Source organism: Schistocerca americana, chromosome 3, assembly GCF_021461395.2.
Source record: "Schistocerca americana isolate TAMUIC-IGC-003095 chromosome 3, iqSchAmer2.1, whole genome shotgun sequence".
Lineage (NCBI taxonomy): Eukaryota > Metazoa > Arthropoda > Insecta > Orthoptera > Acrididae > Schistocerca > Schistocerca americana.
In genome coordinates this window covers 429,608,756-429,628,867 of record NC_060121.1, presented here as the reverse complement: position 1 = coordinate 429,628,867, position 20,112 = coordinate 429,608,756, and the positions used below count along the sequence as shown (strand labels likewise).

Sequence of the window (20,112 nt, the reverse complement as noted above, 5' to 3'; positions counted from 1 at the left end):
GGGCGTCTTCAGAAGTTAAAATGTTATAGCATCTTAAGCAAGACTATCTACCAGTTCACAATGCACGTGGTATGGGGTGGCCGTTTCACTGTGTAAGTAGGGAATAATGTGACTGTCTTTGCGATGTGTGAATTAGTTCGTAAATAAGCAGGGAGGGAACAATAAGAGAGGGAGACAAAGAACGAAGTGCTCAGATTAAAGAAGGGTGTAAGACAGAGATCCAGTCTTTCGACCCTACTGTTCAATCAGTACAACGAAGAAGCAGTGACGGAAATAACAGGAAGATGCAAGCGCGGGATTGAAATTCAGGGTGGAAGAACATCAATGATAAGAAGCGCGGCTGATATTGTTATACTCAGGGAAATAAAGAAGAATCACAGGATGTGTAGAATGTAATGAACAACCAAATGGGCACAGAATGTGGACTGAGAGTAAATCAAAGAAAGTTGAAAGTAATGACAAGTAGCTCAAATGAGAATATCGGGAAACATAACATCAGAAATGGGGATTATGATGTAGATGAAGTGATGGAACTCTGCTGCCAATGTAGCTAAATAACCCATGACGGACGGAGCAAGGAGAGTATAAAAAGCAGATTACCAATGTCATAAATAGCATTCCTGGCCAAGACAAGTCTACTAACGTCAAATAAAGGTCTTAATTTGAGGAAAAAATTTCTGGGAATACGTTCGGAGCACAGAACTATACGTTAGCGAAATATGGACAATAGGAAAACCGGAACACAAGATAGTGCAAGCATTTGAGATGTGGTGCTACAGAAGAATGTCGACAATTAGATCGACTGATGCGGTAAAGAATGAGGAGATTCTCCAGAGAAGCGACGAGGAAAGGAATATATGGAAATATTGATAAGAAGAGGGGAGTGGATGATACAACATCTGTTAAAATATGCGTGAAGGCGGTCGTGGGTTGCAAGTGTTACTCTGACACCCAAACCTCCAGAGTCAAACACTAAGATAGGTACTAAACGTTGTATGTCGATAGAGTATCAACCAAAACTCTGGTTTAGTTCGTACTAAGTGTTGTCGTCCAGCAGAACAAGCGTAAACGTTGACTCAAAATAACACCGTAACTACGGAATACTGTGAGTAAATAACACTTCTTGCTTCCGTGGCGAAGTTGGTAGAGAGTTGTATCCTCGTACCAAGCGTCCTGGGCTCAAACCCAAATGACAACCATTTTTTTTACTGTATCGTGCGTGAAAGTTTTATATACGACTACATTTACGACATGTAAAATGGTTCTTAGCATTTTACAGCAATGATATCCTGGCAGTATGCTTTCGCTTATTTTCTTTGAAAGTAGTGAACCTGTAGAGCACATCTGTAGTTTCACAGAATATACAAACAGAACAGCCGGCCGCGGTGGTCTAGCGGTTCTAGGCGCTCAGTCCGGAACCGCGCGACTGCTACGGTCGCAGGTTCGAATCCTGCCTCGGGCATGGATGTGTGTGATGTCCTTAGGTTAGTTAGGTTTAAGTAGTTCTAAGTTCTAGGGGACTGATGACCACAGATGTTAAGTCCCATAGTGCTCAGAGTCATTTGAACCATTTTTGAGCCAAACAGAACAGAAAACTAAAGAAACAATTTTCTCACACGTGGGGAGGTAATAGTAATAACAATAATTAATAATAAAAAAAGAATAAGATCATTAATAAGTACGTAACAATCACAAAATATTGCTACAAACTTCGAAAAGTCATTTTACATGTCAGGAGAGTGTTCTCCCATATAATATGTAAACAGTTAACGCTCTACCTTCTCGCCGACGCGAGATCTACAATACAGCCACTAGAAATGCCCTTTTCCTGTGCTTCGTAACTCTAGCGTTCCTTTCAATTATCGTTTACATACAGCCTACAGCACACAGCACAAACTAAATCGTTATTTTCAAAAGTGGTTCAAATGGCTCTGACCACTACGGAACTTAACTTCTGAGGTCATCAGTCCCCTAGAACTTAGAACTACTTAAACCTAACTAACCTAAGGACATCACACACATGCATGCCCGAGGCAGGATTCGAACCTGCGACCGTAGCGCTCGTGCGTTTCCTGACTGCAGCGCCTAGAACCGCTCGGTCACCCCGACCGGCTTGCTATTTCCGTTGATGCTCTGTCGACATACGTTTGGCACCGGTCTGAGTGCCTGACATCTGGAGGCGTGGTTGTGAGATGAAAGGGTTCGCACAGAAGAGAAATTCGTGGCGAGTAGCGTGAAACCAGTCAGATGATTGATGAGATAAAAAAACTGAGAGGGACCCTGTGAGTGAGTGAGTTGGCGCGGCGTTTCTTGTTTGACTTACGGGTAGTGTCGTAGGGGATGCCGTTGAGCTCGGAGAAGCAGGGCTGGGTGGCGAGCGTGGCGGGCTCGGTGTCCGGCCAGCACAGCAGGCGGTCCCAGGAGCGCGCGCACCGCGGCCCGTCTGCGGCCGCGTCTCCATCGCCGGCGCCGCCCAGCAGGCACTCTAGCTCGCGCAGCATGCTGCCGTTGTCGCCGTCCGCGCGCAGCTGCATCGCTGCGCCGCTCCTCCTGCGCACACTGTCCGCACAAACTCGTCTTACTCACACACATTAATATCGCTACGTCCTTCCTTATACACTACTGGCCATCAAAATTGCTACACCGAGAAGAAATACAGATGATAAACGGGTATTCATTGGACAAATATACCATACTACAACTGACATGTGATTACACTTTCACGCAATTTGGGTGCATAGATCCTGAGACATCATTACCCAGAACAACCACCACTGGCCGTAATAACGGCCTTGATACGCCTGGGCATTGAGTCAAACAGAGCTTGGATGGCGTGTACAGGTACAGCTTCCCATGCAGCTTCAACACGATACCACAGTTCATCAGGAGTAGTGACTGGCGTATTGTGACGAGCCAGTTGCTCGGCCCTAATTAACAGGACGTTTTCAATTGGTGAGAGATCTGGAGAATGTGCTGGCCAGGGCAGCAGTCGGACATGTTCTGTATCCAGAAAGGCCCGTACAGGACCTGCAACATGCGGTCGTGCATTATCCTGCTGAAATGCAGGGTTTCGCAGGGATCGAATGAAGGGGAAAGCCACGGGTCGTAACACATCTGAAATGTAACGTCCACTGTTCAAAGTGCCGTCAGTGCGAACAAGAGGTGACCGAGACCTGTAACTAATGGCAATCCACACCATCACGCCGGGTGATACACCAGTATGACGATGAGGAATATACGCTTCCAATGTGCGTTCACCGTGATGTCGCCAAACACAATTGGGACCATCATGATGCTGTAAACAGAACCTGGATTCATTCGAAAAAATGACGTTTTCCCTTTCGTGCAAGGTTCGTCGTTGAGTACACCATCGCACGCTCTCCTGCCTGTGATGCAGCGTCAAGGGTAACCGCAGCCACGGTCTCCGAGCTGATAGGCCATGCTGCTGCAAACGTCGTCGAACTGTTCTTGCAGATGGTTGTTGTGTTGCAAACGTCCCCATCTGTTGACTCAGGAATCGAGACGTGGCTGCACGATCCGTGACAGCCATGCGGATACGATGCCCGTCATTTCGACTGATGGTGATACGAGGCCGTTAGGATCCAGCACGGCGTTCCGTATTACCCTTCTGAACCCACCGATTCCATATTCTGCTACCAGTCATTGGATCTCGACCAACGCGAGCAGCAATGTCGCGATACGATAAACCGCAGTGGCGATAGGCTACATTCCGACCTTTATCAAAGTCGGAAACATGATGTTAAGCATTTCTCCTCCTTACATGAGGCATCACAACAACGTTTCAGCAGGCAACGCCGGTCAACTGCTGTTTGTGTATGAGAAATCGGTTGGAAACTTTCCTCATGTGAGCACGTTGTAGGTGTCGCCACCGACGCCAACCCTGTGTGAATACTCTGAAAAGCTAATCATTTGAATATCACAGCATCTTCTTCCTCTCTGTTAAATTTCGCGTCTGTTGCACGTCAACTTCGTGGTGTAGCAATTTTAATGCAATTTAACAGACAGGAAGAAGATACTGTGATATATATATATATATATATATATATATATATATATATATATATATATATATATATATAGTGCACAGTATGCCAAATAATAATGTTGCTAGGAAAACTTCCAAAAAAGACGGCAAATGTTGTGGCCATTTCATCCGCTAGATGTTTATGAGCACGCAAAAGCTTTCATCGTGTCGACTGCTCAGTCAGCGCAGGCACAGCTGCATTAAAGTAACTTCGTGCAACTCATCATGGCTCACAGAGCTGTGATAAAATCTTAGTGCAAATTATGGAAAACTGCATCGGAAATTTACGAAGACATGCTACGTGTTTACAGGGATGAGGGTCTTAATCGTGCACAAGCGTTCCGCTGGTTGTCAGTGTATACGAATGGATCCTTTGATGGTGAACCATCCGTCGGACGTCCTGCGTCTGGTCGGGTGGATGAAAACGTTGGAAAAGCCGAAGAAACTGTTGTCAGTTGAACACTAATACCAGAATGCTTGTAGTGGACTTGATGTTACTAAGGAGTGAGTACGTCCATTTTAGAGAAAGATTTGTTCCCGGTTTCTGCCACATTTATTGACAGAGTAACAGAGAGAGCGTGAACGGCATATTGCATCAGTTACATCGCCGCAGCTGACGGAGACTCTAATCTGTTCAAACGAATTGTAAATGAGGATAAAGGTTGGTGTTTTCACTTCGACCCAGAGGCAAAACGTCAGAGAATGGAATGGCGTAGAATATCGTCACACAGGAAACACAGGTTGCAGAAAACACCTACCAAACAAAAGTGATTTCTTTTCTTTTCTTTTTTTTTTTTTGCTGCGTTTCTGGAATGATTCATTGTTAATTTCTTCCAGAGGGCACAACAGTGACCTGAAAGCACTACTTAGGAGTTATGCAATGCCACTTTGCTCGCGTGTGTAGTATCGAAACACACCTTTTCTAAAGTAAGAGTTTGGCTCTTCTCCATGACAGTGGCACTTGTAAAACAGCATTCATCAGCAAAATGGATTTGCGTACTCGATCACCCACTCTATTTTCCTCATTTGGCACCTGAGGGGTATTTTCTATATTCGAAAAGTAAACGCATTTTCAAAGGGGAACTTTTCAGTGGCACTTATTGCTTACTGGTCGCAATGTGTGTGTGTGTGTGTGTGTGTGTGTGTGTGTGTGTGTGTGTGTGTGCGATTGCACGCGCGCAAGTTGCAACAAAAGTATACTGTCATACACAGATTTAGTCGGCATATGTTGAGCAAGTCATCGATTTTACCACGTATAGGGGAACTTGTGCAGTAGTGGAGAAGCCCCAGGGACAGACCAGTTGTTTTGTTTATCAATTTTCAAGCTCGATTCCAGAAGCTGACACTTACGAAGCTGTAGAGGAACACAGTTGCTCGTTGTTTCTCGCACAGGTTTACTTTTTTCCTTCTCACTGGTAACAAATCCACTGCTAACTGAACTTCGGTAGTTACTTGTTCTGCAGAGAAAAGTTTCAAAGGAATTTTGGACCCTCTTGTGGTGACGAAACTACACTGCTAAGCGAAATTTAAGGACTAGACAGATAAAGTAACGTAACATAATAACTAATAGTTGGAAAGGAATTAAAATCTGGAAGCATGTTGACAGTCATCTATAGATAGCAGGACGCCACATGGTGTTAGGTCACTATGCCTATAGAGGCAAATGAGGCTTCACCGCAACACGAGGAAGTTGAAGGGAAAAATAGTTCAAATGGCTCTGAGTACTATGGGACTTAACTGCTGTGGTTATCAGTCCCCTAGAACTTAGAACTACTTGAACCTAACTAACCTAAGGACGTCACACACATCCATGCCCGAGGCTGGATTCGAACCTGCGACCGAAGTGGTCCCACGGTTCCAGACTATGGCGCTTAGAACCGCTCGGCCACTCCGGCCGGCAGTTGAAGGAAAGGGTGAAGACAGTCTGTGTCAATCAGCGACCAGTTCCGGAGCACTATGGCGATGTTTTCATTATAACGAAGGCCGGAGACAACATTTAGATGAAGTCGCACGGGGAAATCAATGGGAAACTGGATAAAAGACGAAGTAGAACGAGTGTAGCGCAAGAATTTGTGTTGCTTACAGCATTGTGTCACGTACATTGGGAGCGTTCTGAACCACAGACATTGCTGCCTCAAGGAGATGATCGACTACTTTCCGCTACAGCATCAGATGACAGCTAAACTGTACAACATGCATGAAGAGAGTCACTCCGAACTGCAGTCGCAGTTGTAACTAGATGTAACAGGACTAAAAGGCACGCCATCTCGCGCTCCACAGTTGCACGGTGCCTTTACATATACGATCTCCTTACCTGAGAAACAGTGCGGTGCATTCCATTGGCAAATTCACTTCAGCGACTTCGTTTGCGATGGTACGAAGAGCTTAGAGAGTGATAAACTAGGAGTAGGGCCGCCGGCTAATCTTGGATGAGAGCACATTCAGTCTGAGTAGTGATTCTGTACGAACTCATACAGCGAGAGGTGGGAACACGTAATGCATCTAGAAACATTACCGCACGTCATCGTTTTGGATGTGTTGGGTTGATTTGGGGGGAGATGGCCAACCTGCGAGGTCATCCGTCTCATCGGATAGGAAAGGATGGGGAAGGAAGTCGGCCGTGCCCTTTCAAAGGAACCATCCCGGCATTTGCCTGAGGCGATTTAGGGAAATCACGGGAAACCTAAATCAGGATGGCTGGACGAGGGAATGGACCGTCGTCCTCCCGACTACTAGTCCACTATGCTAACCACTGCGCCACCTTGCCCGGTCATCGTTTTGGTGATGCAGTTGCTATGGTCTGGTGAGGCATGGGCGTACTGATTCCAAATCTTTGAACATGTTAATTTCACGGGTCAACGTAGTTTTGACGATGTTTTCTTTCACCATGTTTACTTTTCATGGGTGTTTTGGACTTTGTTATTATGGAAGACAATGCGATCGCATTGAACAGCACAGGTGGAGGAGCTCTTGAAACGAGAGCATATTCGACGAATGGACTGGCCTGTCCGTCCCCACTGTTTAAATGCCATTTAGCACGTGTGAGATCCATTGGGGAGCCGCACACTCACCGTCAGAATAAACAGAGTACCTTTGACGACTAGAGATAGGGCATTCATATTAACAGGACACGTACATTAGTATAGTCTGCAGAAATGATTAGCGTTTCAGTCACTTCGGTTCAGTATGTGTCCTGTTGCCTAGTAGGCACAGGGTCCACAATGAGCCCTGATAACTTGTTCCAAGTGTGATGGCATCGACACGCATAAGGCGCGAATGGCATCCTGTGGTACAACCATCAATGGTGCATTCACTTGGTTCCAAAGTTCATCTGTTGTGGTTGACATTGGGTTAAAGTGATGCATCCGTCGTTTCACCATATGCCATGTCCGCCCCTGGTAGCTGTGTGGTCGTTGTCACGGGAACTCAGCGTGTTCGGTCAAAGGGTTAGCTGCCCTCTGTAATAAAAGAACTGAGTTAATGGATCAACGACCAACTGAAACGTGTGTCTTGCGACGTACGCACCGAGCAGATGAAGCGAACAAAATGAGATTACAAAAAAATAAAAAAAATAAAAAATAGAACTGGTTAGCACGACAAAATGTCGATCCTAAGGGCCCGGGTTCGATTCCTGGCTGGGTCGGAGGTTTTCCCCGTTCAGAAACTGGGTGTTTTGCTGTCCCAATCATTACTGAAACGTGTAAACCTCAGCATTATATAACCTCTGTTGGCAATCTCAATATGGTTTGCTGGAAGCCAATAATTTCCATCGTTTTAGGGAAATGTGCTACATGTGTGCTCGATTGACTGAAAAAAAATCATTGCGTAGAGATAGTGTACCAAGATATAGGAACGCCTGGCTTTCTTTCACTACACAGTCTTCACGCGTGAGACAGACACCACTTGACTGCTATCCGTGTCTGTCAACAGAGCTACGTCCACCCTCGGTAGCTGCAACGAGACGACAGTCATCGAAAAATTCGCAGCGGGCTATAGTACGGAGCATCCTTATGTCGTAACGCGACGACTTCCTATTATTCTGTTTATGTAGCCGAAGAGGAACGTCTTTCCTTTATCCATTTGTATAAAAATAAAATAAATAAAAATAAAAACAGATAAAAGTGGTAAGCGCGACAGAATGTCAGTCCTAATGCCCCGTGTTCGATTCCCGGGTGGGTCGGAGATTTTCTCTGCTCAGGGACTGGGTGTTCTGTTGTCCAACTCATCATCATTTCATCCTCATCGACGCGCAAGTCACCAAAGTGGCGTCACATCGAAAGGCTTGCACCCGGCGAACGGTCTCCCCGACGGGAGGCCCTAATCACACGACATTTTAACATAGCTACGCATGTGTGTGTGGCTCTCTTGTATTTTAGATATTCTCGAGGATATATCACTTAAGACATTTGCTACGATTCACTTGTGCTTTAGCTCTGTGGGACAGCTGACGGCATTTGATCGTCTACCTCTTCCTTCCTATCGTATTTTGCGTCTCCCTCCATCCTACTCTTCATCTTTGATTCTGACATAGAGGAGAGAGACCGTCAGCCCTTGTTGTTTCATTCAGCATTCGCAGTGGAAATATCCCGGCTCCCTGCAAATTTCTGCTTCCATCCACTCTTGTTGCTCATGAGACAGGTATAGGTCATATCACTTAAATAAATGGAGATTTTGTTTATTTATTTATTTATTTTTGTATCTCTGTCTCCCCATCGCTGTTCTGCCCACAATTTTTTCGGCTTCCTATATGTATGACTATACCCTGGTGTGCTACTAACGTAATTTTCATACCGTGCTCATTCATGCAGATCTAGGTATATACGAAAAGTAAGACTCTGTGATGTTAGACTATGTTAACCAGAGCATATGAATGTACAGAGCATATGAATAGCTCGCGTCTTTATAAAACCCTAAATAAAGTATTGACGTTTCAACCGACTTGCTGCAGTATTCACTACTGGATACCGGTAAATATCTTTCCCTATATATTGTCTATTTCGTTTATCCAGTGGCTACGGATGTGACATATCTGGGATGTCACTGGACAAATTGAGGAGCCGTTGCTACGGAACGGGATGGCTGTACGGTAAGCTGTTGCCTGTGCTGTCTGGTGGCTGGTAGAAAGTCAACTCTGGTAGGTGATTGGTAGGAAACACCGCACCGGGAAGTTGTCGCCTATGGCTCTCTAGTGAGTGATTAGTAGGCATTTCTCGTTGCTGATTGGTAGGCAATAGCAAATCAGCAACAGTTTTCCTGCAGCGAAGCGTTAAGGTCGCACGGCAGTTCTCTCGTGGCAGCTGTTTATACTGTCAAACAGGGTTCAAGTGTAGCTGTTGTCTGGCGAACACACGTGGTCCGCCGGGCTGGAACCTCTGGCTGCCAGGCCGTAGGTAACTTGTAGCCATCCTCCTGCTCCTGCTGCTAGGCGTTAGTTTATTTTCAGAGCCTCTTTTATTTTTTGTTGCCGCATCCATGGCTACCGAAAATTAATATAATGGCCATATCTGTGGTGGTATTCAGCTAGAACTGACTTCTTATTCTGCCCCAGTTGAGCGTTACATTCATGCTTCGACAGGCGAGTGCTAATGGATCTTCCGGTTTCTCCAACGTAGACTTCGCATGATTCACACCAACGTCCGTGGACGCCTGCAGGTGTGGTGAACACCCATGGAACCCTTAGTGGGCCTCAACAGATCTTAGATATTGCGGCCACTGTGGAATATCTATTTGATTCCTCCGTGACTCAGAATCTTGCTGCGCAATTGCTGACGCCCCTAGCATATGTTACATGAACAACAGGAAGAGTTCCTTCTGTACGTTTGTCTCTTTTGTCTTCACTGCACCTGCGAGCTAATTATATGTCTATGTTGTTGTATCTATTTGCTCGAAATGTAGTCTTGAGGTTTTTTAATTTATGTTGATAGAGGTTGAGGTCACAAAGCTAGTGATCTCGGGCTGTCAGCGTACGCACTCCAGAATTCTTTTGTGCTGGTTAGTGGTACGAATCCCCGTACAATTACCTGTTGGTGTGCGTCAGTTTCCTGCAGACTTTTATGACCTATTTTGCTGCTAGATGTTGTACACACCACCACATCCAGCTTAGGAATTGCTCCGTTGTTTTACATTGCTAGCTTCCACTTTATGTTCTTATATTCAGCATGTCAATTTGAATGGGAGAAAATGATCAATCCCAATGAAATGTGTTTCTCATTTAGCAATACTGCGGCTGTTACTGGCCGTCCGGATATGAAACTGACGAGTGAGTTCAGTAAGTGGACAGGAAGGGAGTTGTACGTAGCGACGAGCATGTACTGAATCATTGAATGTTATGACGATACTGTCTGCCATTTCTACAGACGTTTTTGTCTTTTTTTTATCATAGTCTAGGAAAGTAAAATTTATGCCGGTCTGTACAAATAACGGCATATGTTGAATTTTTATGGAAATAGAAATAATAGAGTCTGGTCTCTTCTGGTCCCTCTGGGAAAATTTAAATTAAATATTAGTTCGTAAAATTTAGAAGCTGATCAAGAAATGTGAGGAAAAAAACAGCGAGGAATGCATACTTGAATGTAATGCATATGACCACAGACACCAGCTGTGCAATGTCCTCAATACGTTGCTGGTCACAGTCGTGGTCGGAATAGTTTTCTGCGTAGTTGTGCGTGCATTATGTTGGACCTAAATGAATTCGAACGTCGGCAAATTGGTGTTGCCCGTATGGTTAGTGCTTTCGTAACAAAAGATAGCCGAAGTGCCTGGTGTTTCAAGAGGCATCGTATCGAAGACCTATACTTAAAACAAGAACAGATAATAAATACAGTCCACTTCGTCACAGCGAGGACAAAAATGTGTCTTGATTAAACATGGCAGACAATCGTTGAATAAGATAAGAAAACGACAGCTGAAAAAGTCACACCAGGACCGAATGTCGCATCCTGTCAGTATCAAAACAAGACGAAGGAAGTTCCTTAAGAAAGGAACAAAACATGAAAATACCCGCAGCAGGAGAACGTGGTGGCTAAGCCACAAAATCTGGAGTTAGGAGCGATGGAAGAAAGTCATTTGTTCAGATGAGTCTTCGTTCGTCTTAAACTACTATACAACTTACAGTACATGACACTGCAGTATACTGTAATGCAAAACAGTCCTCCAAAATAGTGCTTTCAATTAACAATTTACAATTCCAGATTTTGGGGAACGCTTGGAACAGTTAGATTGGGACGAGATGTACAGGGCACCAGATGCGAATTTGAAATTTAACCTATTTCATGATACTTTTGTGAGTATTTTTGGAAACACTGTCTTAAGGGAACAGTGAAACATAATTGTAAGAAACCATCTAAAATTCCTTGGCTTACTAAAGGGATTAAAATATAAACAAAAAAGGGAAATGTATCTTATATCTATAAGGAGTAATGATCTATAAATAGTCCAACACTATAAAAACTACTGCATTGTATTCAGAAAACTTATTAAAAAGTCCAGAAGTATGTGCAGATTAGCACTTCTGATAACAAAATTAAAACAATGTGTAACATTGTTAAAAGAGAAACAGGACAACCGAGATCACAGTAACACTGTATTCACATCAAACTCAATGAAAAGTTCGTTAATAAAAGTCAGAAGAAGCAAATATTTTAATAATCATTTTTACGTGTTGTGGAGAAAATAGAATCCAACTGTTCATTAGAAAATGCAATGCTGTATATGGAAGAGGCAATACCTATACAATTTGATAAGATTGAAATTCAACCTACATCTCCTAGCGAAACGAAGAAAATAATTAATTCACTCAAAAGTAAAAGCTCGCATTTAATTGATAGCATTTCCAACAGATCACTAAAACCTTGTTCTCAACAGGTCAGTAGCATTCTCAGCGACATATGTAGTAGCTGACTGAAACAGGCCATTCTTGAACACAGACTGAAATACGCTATTGTTAAGACACTGCATGAAAAGGGGGATACGTCTGCCTCTACAACTACCGCCAAATCTCACTTCTGACAGCTTTATACAGATTCTTTAAAAAGTAATGTATTCAAGAGTAGCTTCACATATTTTTAAAAAAGAAGTACTAACAATATGTCAGTTCGGTTTTCAGACAGGCTGTTCAACGAAAAATGCTATATATATGCTTTCACTGATCAAATTTTAAATGCTCTGAATAACCGAAAATCACCCATTGGGATTTTTTCTGATCTGTCAGAGGCTTTTGACTTTGTGAATTATGAAATTCTTCTGGATGAGATTAAGTATTGTGGTAAGAGTGGGACAGTGCACAAATATTCAATTCATATTTAATTGGAAGAATGCATAAAGGTTGAAATTAACAGTGCACACAGCCTGCAAAAGTCAGCAGAGTCCTCTAACTGGGGAGATATCAAGAAAGGTGTCTCACACGGTTCAGTCTTGGATCCCTCATTGTTCTTAATATATGATAATGAATTTCCACTCTGTATTCATGAAGATATAAATCTAGTCCTTTTTGCAGATTATACAAGTATAGTAGTCATATCCAGCAAACAAGAATTGGCTGAGGACATCGTAAGTAGTGTCTTTAAGATTATTAAGTGGTGCTTTGCAAATGGACTCCCACTAAGATTTGGAGAAAAAAATATACACAGATCTGTACAATAAATGGCATAACACCACTGATAAACATAGACTTCGAACAGAAGTCTGTTGCTAAAGCAGAATATTCCAAATTTCTGAGTGTGTGCACTGATGAGAAATCGAATTGGAAGAAACATGTTGATGATCTGTTGAACCCCTTGACTTCATCTAGTTATGCTATCAGGATTATTGCAAATTTTAGTGATAAACATATCAGTAAATTAAGCTACTATGACCATTTTCATTCTCTGCTTTCATATGGGATTATATTTTGGGAAAATTCCTCATTGAGAGAAAAATTATTCATGCCTTTAAACAGCTGCTGCTGCCCAGAGAACAAAAAGCAGCTCTGGCGGAGTGTTAGTACAACAGTGTACATTTCATATAATCTTAGCATTAGCTAATACTATTTCACCCTCAATATTAAACCTACTCCTGAACATTTCTTTTATTTTCAACATTACCACTACCCTGAACGACCGAGGAGAATGGCCGTAACACTATCTTACACCCTTTATAATCCGAGCGTTTAGTTCGTGATCTTCCATTCTCAAAGTTACTTCTCAGTTCTTTACATATTTTGTATGACCCGTCCTTCCGCTTAGGTTACGTCTATTTCTCTGAAAACTGCAAATGTCTTGCACCATTTTAGACTGTCGAACGCTTTTCCTGGATCGACAGATCCTCTGAAGCGGTCTTGTTTTTCTCGTAAGCCTTGATTCCATTACGAATCACCACGTCAGATCTGCGACTCTTCTGCCTTCATCTTTCCTCAAGTCCAACTGATCGTATGTAAGCGGTCCTCAATTTTCTTTCCAATATTTCTGTAGGCCAATATTAGTCTTGTCATAAGTTGGATGCATGACCTGTTAAACCGAATGTGTATAAATTCTTCCACTTGTCTGCCCTTCCTGTCTTCACAACTGGGATGTTATTTTTCCAAAATGTCCGATGGTATGTCTCCAATCTCTCATCGTCCATACACTAATTCGAATAGTTGATTGGTTGTTATTTCTCGCAACCATTTTAGAAATTCTAAAGTAGTGCCTTATTCGATAGAAGATCATCCATAGCTCTGTCAAACTCTAATAATGGATCCCCCACGTCTTCCAAATCGGTTCCAATTTTCCCTTCTATCTAGCCTCTCTCACAGTGCCCTTCAATGCTTTTTTTTGTACTTATTTTATTTTACTTTTTTAATTTTATTTTTTTTCAGCAGAATTAAATCCTGGGCTCTTAATATAGGCACCTTTGCTTGATTTCGGGAAAGGTTCTTCGGACTTTTCTGTACGCCAAAACTGTCTTTCTGACCAACATTACGATGTGCAAGAAAGCGTCAGCATCTCTTCTGTCCTATAACAATATGAAAAGTTCTTCCCTCTTTAATTCAGAAAGTAAGTTGTACAAACACTTTCACTTCCACTTATTGATTACAGGGACGTTATCCTGCAAAAACTTTCTGAGGAAAGCTTGCGGCGCCTCGAAATGATTATGAATCCCTACGTTCAATATATCTGTGATGTTCGATTGTTTGACCACATTTCACAGTCATACGCACAGCTATGTTCATACCAGCCCCGTCATTACTATACCCTCTGTCTGATGCATTCTCTTATCGACTTACAGTGTCCCTCGTATCTCTCCTCGAGGTTTAGAGTCTCGTCTAAGCAACATGGTAGAAACACCCGTTACCATCTGAGCAAAATGCTTTCTGTAATACTTCATGTTAAAATGTGTGTGAATTCCTAAGGGACCAAACTGCTGAGATCATCGGCCCCTAGACTTATACATTACTTAAACTAACCTACGCTAAGGACAACGCACACACGTCCATGCCCGAGGGAAGATTCGAACCCCCGGCGTGAGGGGCCGCACAATTCGTGACATGGTGCTTCTAACCCGTGGCCCCTCCACGCGCCCCTACTTCATGGATCACACACTTTCTCGAAGTATTTTTCAATAGCAGGAACCTGACTATCGAATAAGTTCCCTCATGTTATTACAGAATTAAGCAAGATATCTAGTTTCAAAACACAGTTAATGGCCTATGTACCGAAGTGACAATAAAGATTGCCATTGTCTCTTTCCGCACTCGACAGCTCTTTACATCCTTCGTTCCAAGCACGTGTTCGTTTCCCAGCGTGCATACCTGGTGTTACATTCTTAAATTACCCTCTGTCAGAGCTCGCTATGTCATCAAATATGTATATTTTTTATATCTACCACTATCATTATTATAATCATAGTTATCAGAAGCGACAATAGTGTAAGTACGGTCAAAATTAACTTTATTGGCTCTTAATCAATGATATTTATTCACACTGTCCCTACAGACACCCAAATCATTTTATTTTCGTTTATCATATTAAAACTGTTGTTATATTTTATGTAACTATGATGTCGAATGATACTGTATATATAAAACCCACGTCCTATTAAGGTTCTAATCTGATCAGATTGGATAAATAAATAAATAAATAATTTCTTCGGATTTTTTGTGCAGGCTTGCCGCTTCAATTTCCCTGCACTTCATATTCATGCTATTTCTGACTTATATTGCTGTATTTCTGTATTTGCCTGATAATTTTCGTACGTCCTACTTTCGTCGGTTGATTGACGTATTTCTCCTCTTACCCAGGGTTTCTTTGCAGGTAATCTCGGCGCTACAGTCTGGAGCTGCGCGACCGCTACGGTCGCAGGTTCGAATCCTGCCTCGGGCATGGATGTGTGTGACGTCCTTAGGTTAGTTAGGTTTAAGTAGTTCTAAGTTCTAGGGGACTGATGACGTCAGAAGTTAAGTCCCATAGTGCTCAGAGCCATTTGCAGGTAACTTCCTTCTACCTATGTTGGTCTATCCAACTTCTGTGATTCCCACTATCAGAGACGTCCATTGTTCTTCAAATGAACTGTTTACTCTGGTATTCATTATCACTGTTTCTATATCCTCAGATAATAAATACGTAAAAGATGGGTCGTGTGTATATTTTGAGAGTTTCGGTGAGTATAATGGATGCGTGCACAGTGTATTTGTGTCTTATGATGACGGAAGAAGGGAGAATTTGCATCCTGGCACATAGCCACATCCTCCCGAATAAACCCATCAGATGGTGTGACATGCCCTCACTTTATGAGGCATTGCGCAGAGCCTTAGAATTAGTCCAGGACGCCGACATTGAGACAGGTGATGAGGGATTCACGCCACTATCTTTCCTCCCTTTTCGGCTAAATGCAGGAGGAGAAAAAATTGCAACCACCACTACCCATCTACCTGCTACAGGCGTACGTTAGCGACCTGGACTACGGAGGCGGGTAGAACAGACATTACAATGTCACAGGAGCACTGGAGGGTAAACTAAATTAATAAATGAAATTTATTCAATGTTGCGAATATAAAGAACCATACCTATATAGTGGAATGACGACAACAGAAAATTTGTAGCGGACCGGGAATCGAACTCCAATTTCCCCCTTTATGCGAGCTGTCCCCTTAATTGGTCTGTCTGTGAACGACTGACGCAGGAACAACGACGAATGGAAGTTTGGGTCTGGTCATGAGTTGTGCACGGATGGCCAAAATGATTAAGGCGACTGCTGGCGTAAAGCAGGGAAATTGGGGTTCGAGTCCTGGTCCGGCACAATTTTTCGTTGTCATCATTCCATTATACAACTGATGGTCGTCCGTATTCGCCATTGCGAATACATTCATGTATTTCACAACAGGTGTAGACGCCGAAGTGCTTGCATCATTCTCCTTACCAACAGAAGCACTGTAATAACGATAATTAATTAAGCTTAGCAATCTCGAAAAGAAAATTTGTGGGACCAAATTACTGAAGTCATCGGTCCCTAAACTTACACACTACTTAATCTAACTTAAACTAACTTACACTATGGACAACATACACTCCCATGCCCAAGGGAAGACTCGAAACTCCGACGGGGGGAGCTGCGCGAACCGTGGCAAGGCGCCTGACACCACACGGCTATCCCGTTAAGAAATCTCGGTGGCTTGCTGAACCTCCTCAGGAGAACGTAGTGACATAATTAAACTCGCAGAAATTTTCGTAAATCAGAGGTCGGTTAGGGCCAGTCGATCTCTTCCAAATCGAGTGCTTCAGATTAAACGTCCTTTCTAAATTATTATCTAAAATTCTACGCAATAAATATGTGTTCCGACGTAAGATAAGACATTTTCCGCCGCTATAAGAAACTGCTTGTACTATCTGCTCCTTCCATATCGATATTTTTATGTGAAATTACTTCACCACCTTTCTTCGCGTGGTCCAAGTTTTCGTATTTAGTTTCTATTTAAATATTATTCCCCATCTTTTCTAGCAGGTATTGTGAATCAGAACCACTAATGTCCGCTGTAACATCACAGGTTTAGTGGGCAGCCTCCATCAGTTGTTCCTATCAGGTGTGATAATAAAACATAATTCAAGTTAATTTTGACATCCTTTTAGAAAAATCTTTTGAAGCAATTAAGATACATCAGTCCAAGTAAGAGGTTAAAATATTGCTATTACTTAATGTTCCAAAAATAGAATACAGTCCGTGTTGCAAATATTTTATTAATAAAGATGCGTTTCGTGTGGTTAGCGCCTCTTCAAACGCTTTTGAACAGCGGATACTGCATTGGTCATATTTAAACGGCACTGATATGATGGCGCTAAGCAAGAACCTCAGTCGTCAAAGATGGGTACAGGAAAGCCAAACGATGGTAGTAGCCACTCGGTGCTATTACTTAGATTAATTCTCACGTCAATTTACTGTGCGGCACACTCGTTTTTGCATACACGTTATCTACAACTGTGTTTACTACTGTGATACAGAGCTGTGACTGCTAACCTTTTACTGCATCGAATATTACCATGGTTTGGTTTCCCTATGTTCATATTTTAGGATTCCAGACTTCGCTTGAATGCCGTCATATCGATGGCTTTTAAAAGTACGACTACTGCAGTCTCCGCTGTTGAAGATAATCTGAAAATGCGCTACCTGCGTGAAGCGCCTCAATATTAATGAAACACATGCAACAACGTCTCTTTTCTAACATTCAACATCTGTTGCTACAACAGCCCGAAACGGAGTGGAGTAATGTGCTTTACTAAATGGATGATGTTTAATCACTATTTATTAATTAATACAATGATAAAATACATTTATAACGCACGTAGTATTTCGCCTGGATAAAATCGAGTTTCAGTTCTGTATTCTCTGAGAAAATGGAATTGTTTGACATGCGTCACAATATTTTGTTATTTTTCTAGCGATTTTTTATGGTTCATTGCTCCCACCCTCATGCATCCCGGTTACCAATGTATTGTAAATACAATTAGCCGGCAATCTGTGAGGATCTCTCAGTACTATTTCGCTACACTGAATTATCCACATAATTGACCATCAGCCTCAGTTAAAAATGACATGAAACTTAATTCGTAAGACACGACGTAAATCTAACGTAGGCCTTGTGTAACACCGAAGGAACGACGTGAAAAGCCACTAGAATAAATGAAGCAGTCACATCTGAGGACCGGTAGTTGTGGAGAGTGTCTTAGAGCGGCATCAACGGGTGTAGCAAGCAAATGCTTTACCAGCTACAGATGTGTGTATTTTTCAAGACATTGTTTCCACTTAGTATGCACTTAGAAACACTGTCTTATTCACTTGTGTTTTTCTTTCGTATTTAACGGTAATAGTCCAACGTTATTTACAGTATATGTTTGTTATTTATTAAATTAAGATGACGTCAGACAAAAAGTGAAACCGTGGACTTGGGATCATGGAGAACCAAGGACCAGAAGACAAGTACATCCACAGGAGTTGTGGAACTGGGATTTCACATTATTGTTTGGGCCTCGAATCAATCCCATTTCAAAAAAACACAGCTAGATTCCAGATGGGCTTAGAGAGTACGAAATGGAACTAGCAACAGCAACTTTGGAGCCATACGTGATATCGACGTGGCGTGCCACGGTGTCCTCGTGAGAGCATCCGCCACACAGAGCAATCTTCGACGCGTGCCGCGTGTCGTCACGGCCTGGGCTGGGCCCGGTTGTGCGCATGCGCCGCGACCCACCGCGGCCAACCGCCGCCTCTGGTCCTCTGGCCATTGTAGCTGCGTGGGAGCAGGTTACACGCCACCTGCGGCCTCACTCCTCACCATAATCAATGCCTCTCGCATCCTCCACCAGCAAGGTGATAGTCGCGTCTCTTCCTTCGTGTGGATATCGGCAATGGATAGCGGCAGGTACTTTTTTATAGTGATCTCCTCCGATACAAAAGTACTTCCCACTTTGCCGTCAATAATTGGTGCTCGTTCAATTAATATCGACAGATTTACAGTGGTAGGGCGGTGCGGGATTAGCCGAGCGGTCTCGGCGCTGCAGTCATGGACTGTGCGGCTGATCCCGTGTGTAAGCTTAGTTACTAATGACATTAGCAGTTAAGTCCCATAAGATTTCACACACATTTGAACATTTGAACTACACTGGTGTGCAGGACTTTCACTACCAACTAACATAGCTCGAAGAAACTTGGACCACAAGTATTGCTACAGTGTAGCACAGAACGTAACTGTAAGAAATACGCAATGAAGCGAGCAGAAATTATACTTTTATTCGAAGACAATAATTATGCTCACTGCGGTTTGCGATGATCCGGGCATTAGAAAAGTTGGGTCTGGACACAAGTGTAACAACAAAATATTGTGTTTCGTACTAATTGGGAACGAAATTTTTATGGTTGGTTGGTTGGCTCTGAGCACTATGGGACTTAACATCTGTGGTCATCAGTCCCCTAGAACTTAGAACTACTTAAACCTAACTAACCTAATGACATCACACACATCCATGCCCGAGGCAGGATTCGAACCTGCGACCGTAGCGGTCGCGCCCTTCCAGACTGTGGCCGCTCGGTCATATCAGCCGGCGCAGACAAACTTCCTCTAATCTAAAACGTGCCTATCGTGTTAACAACGCGCCACTTCACTAGGCCCAGAATAAGAGCCGAGTGATGCTACAGTGAAGAAAGGAGGGGGTTGGAGGCCAAACCGTTATCTGGTGACAAGACGATTGCCACCAACGCTTGGACGTGATTCGTGGCAATGGATAACAATAGTTCAATCAGTCGTATTCATGTGACCGTATTTTGCTATTCAACAATCACGTGCAAAATTTCAGCTCACTACTGGCTCCCTTGATAGACGCAACGTCTTTTTTATGTTATTTGACTTCCTTTACTTGCTTGGTCATTCCTATATTTTACTGAAGAGACAAATGAATCAAATACTTTTATATTGTGAAAACTATTTTCCAAATATGTTGAGGGCATTTGTGCTGCTTTTTTAACACACTGTAGGACTTGTTACTTGTTCACAATGACGAGTTCTAATTTAGAGCTTTCGTTCCGTTATCTTAGATAAACTTCGCAACATAGTTTATTTCTGCCTG

At 42.9% G+C, this 20,112-nt stretch overlaps 1 protein-coding gene across 1 annotated transcript in view; it reads right to left on the bottom strand.

Annotated features, from left to right (window-relative positions):
• LOC124606140 (diuretic hormone receptor-like) overlaps window positions 1-18,774 on the bottom strand; it is a 185,472-nt gene extending 166,698 nt beyond the window's left edge. The window contains exons 1-2 of the mRNA XM_047138105.1: window positions 18,614-18,774; window positions 2,324-2,559 (exon numbers count right to left, since the gene is read on the bottom strand). Coding sequence (XP_046994061.1) covers window positions 2,324-2,559; window positions 18,614-18,774 — 397 coding nt within the window. The remainder of the gene's footprint in view (window positions 1-2,323; window positions 2,560-18,613) is intronic.
• Between the last annotated feature and the right edge of the window lie 1,338 nt (window positions 18,775-20,112).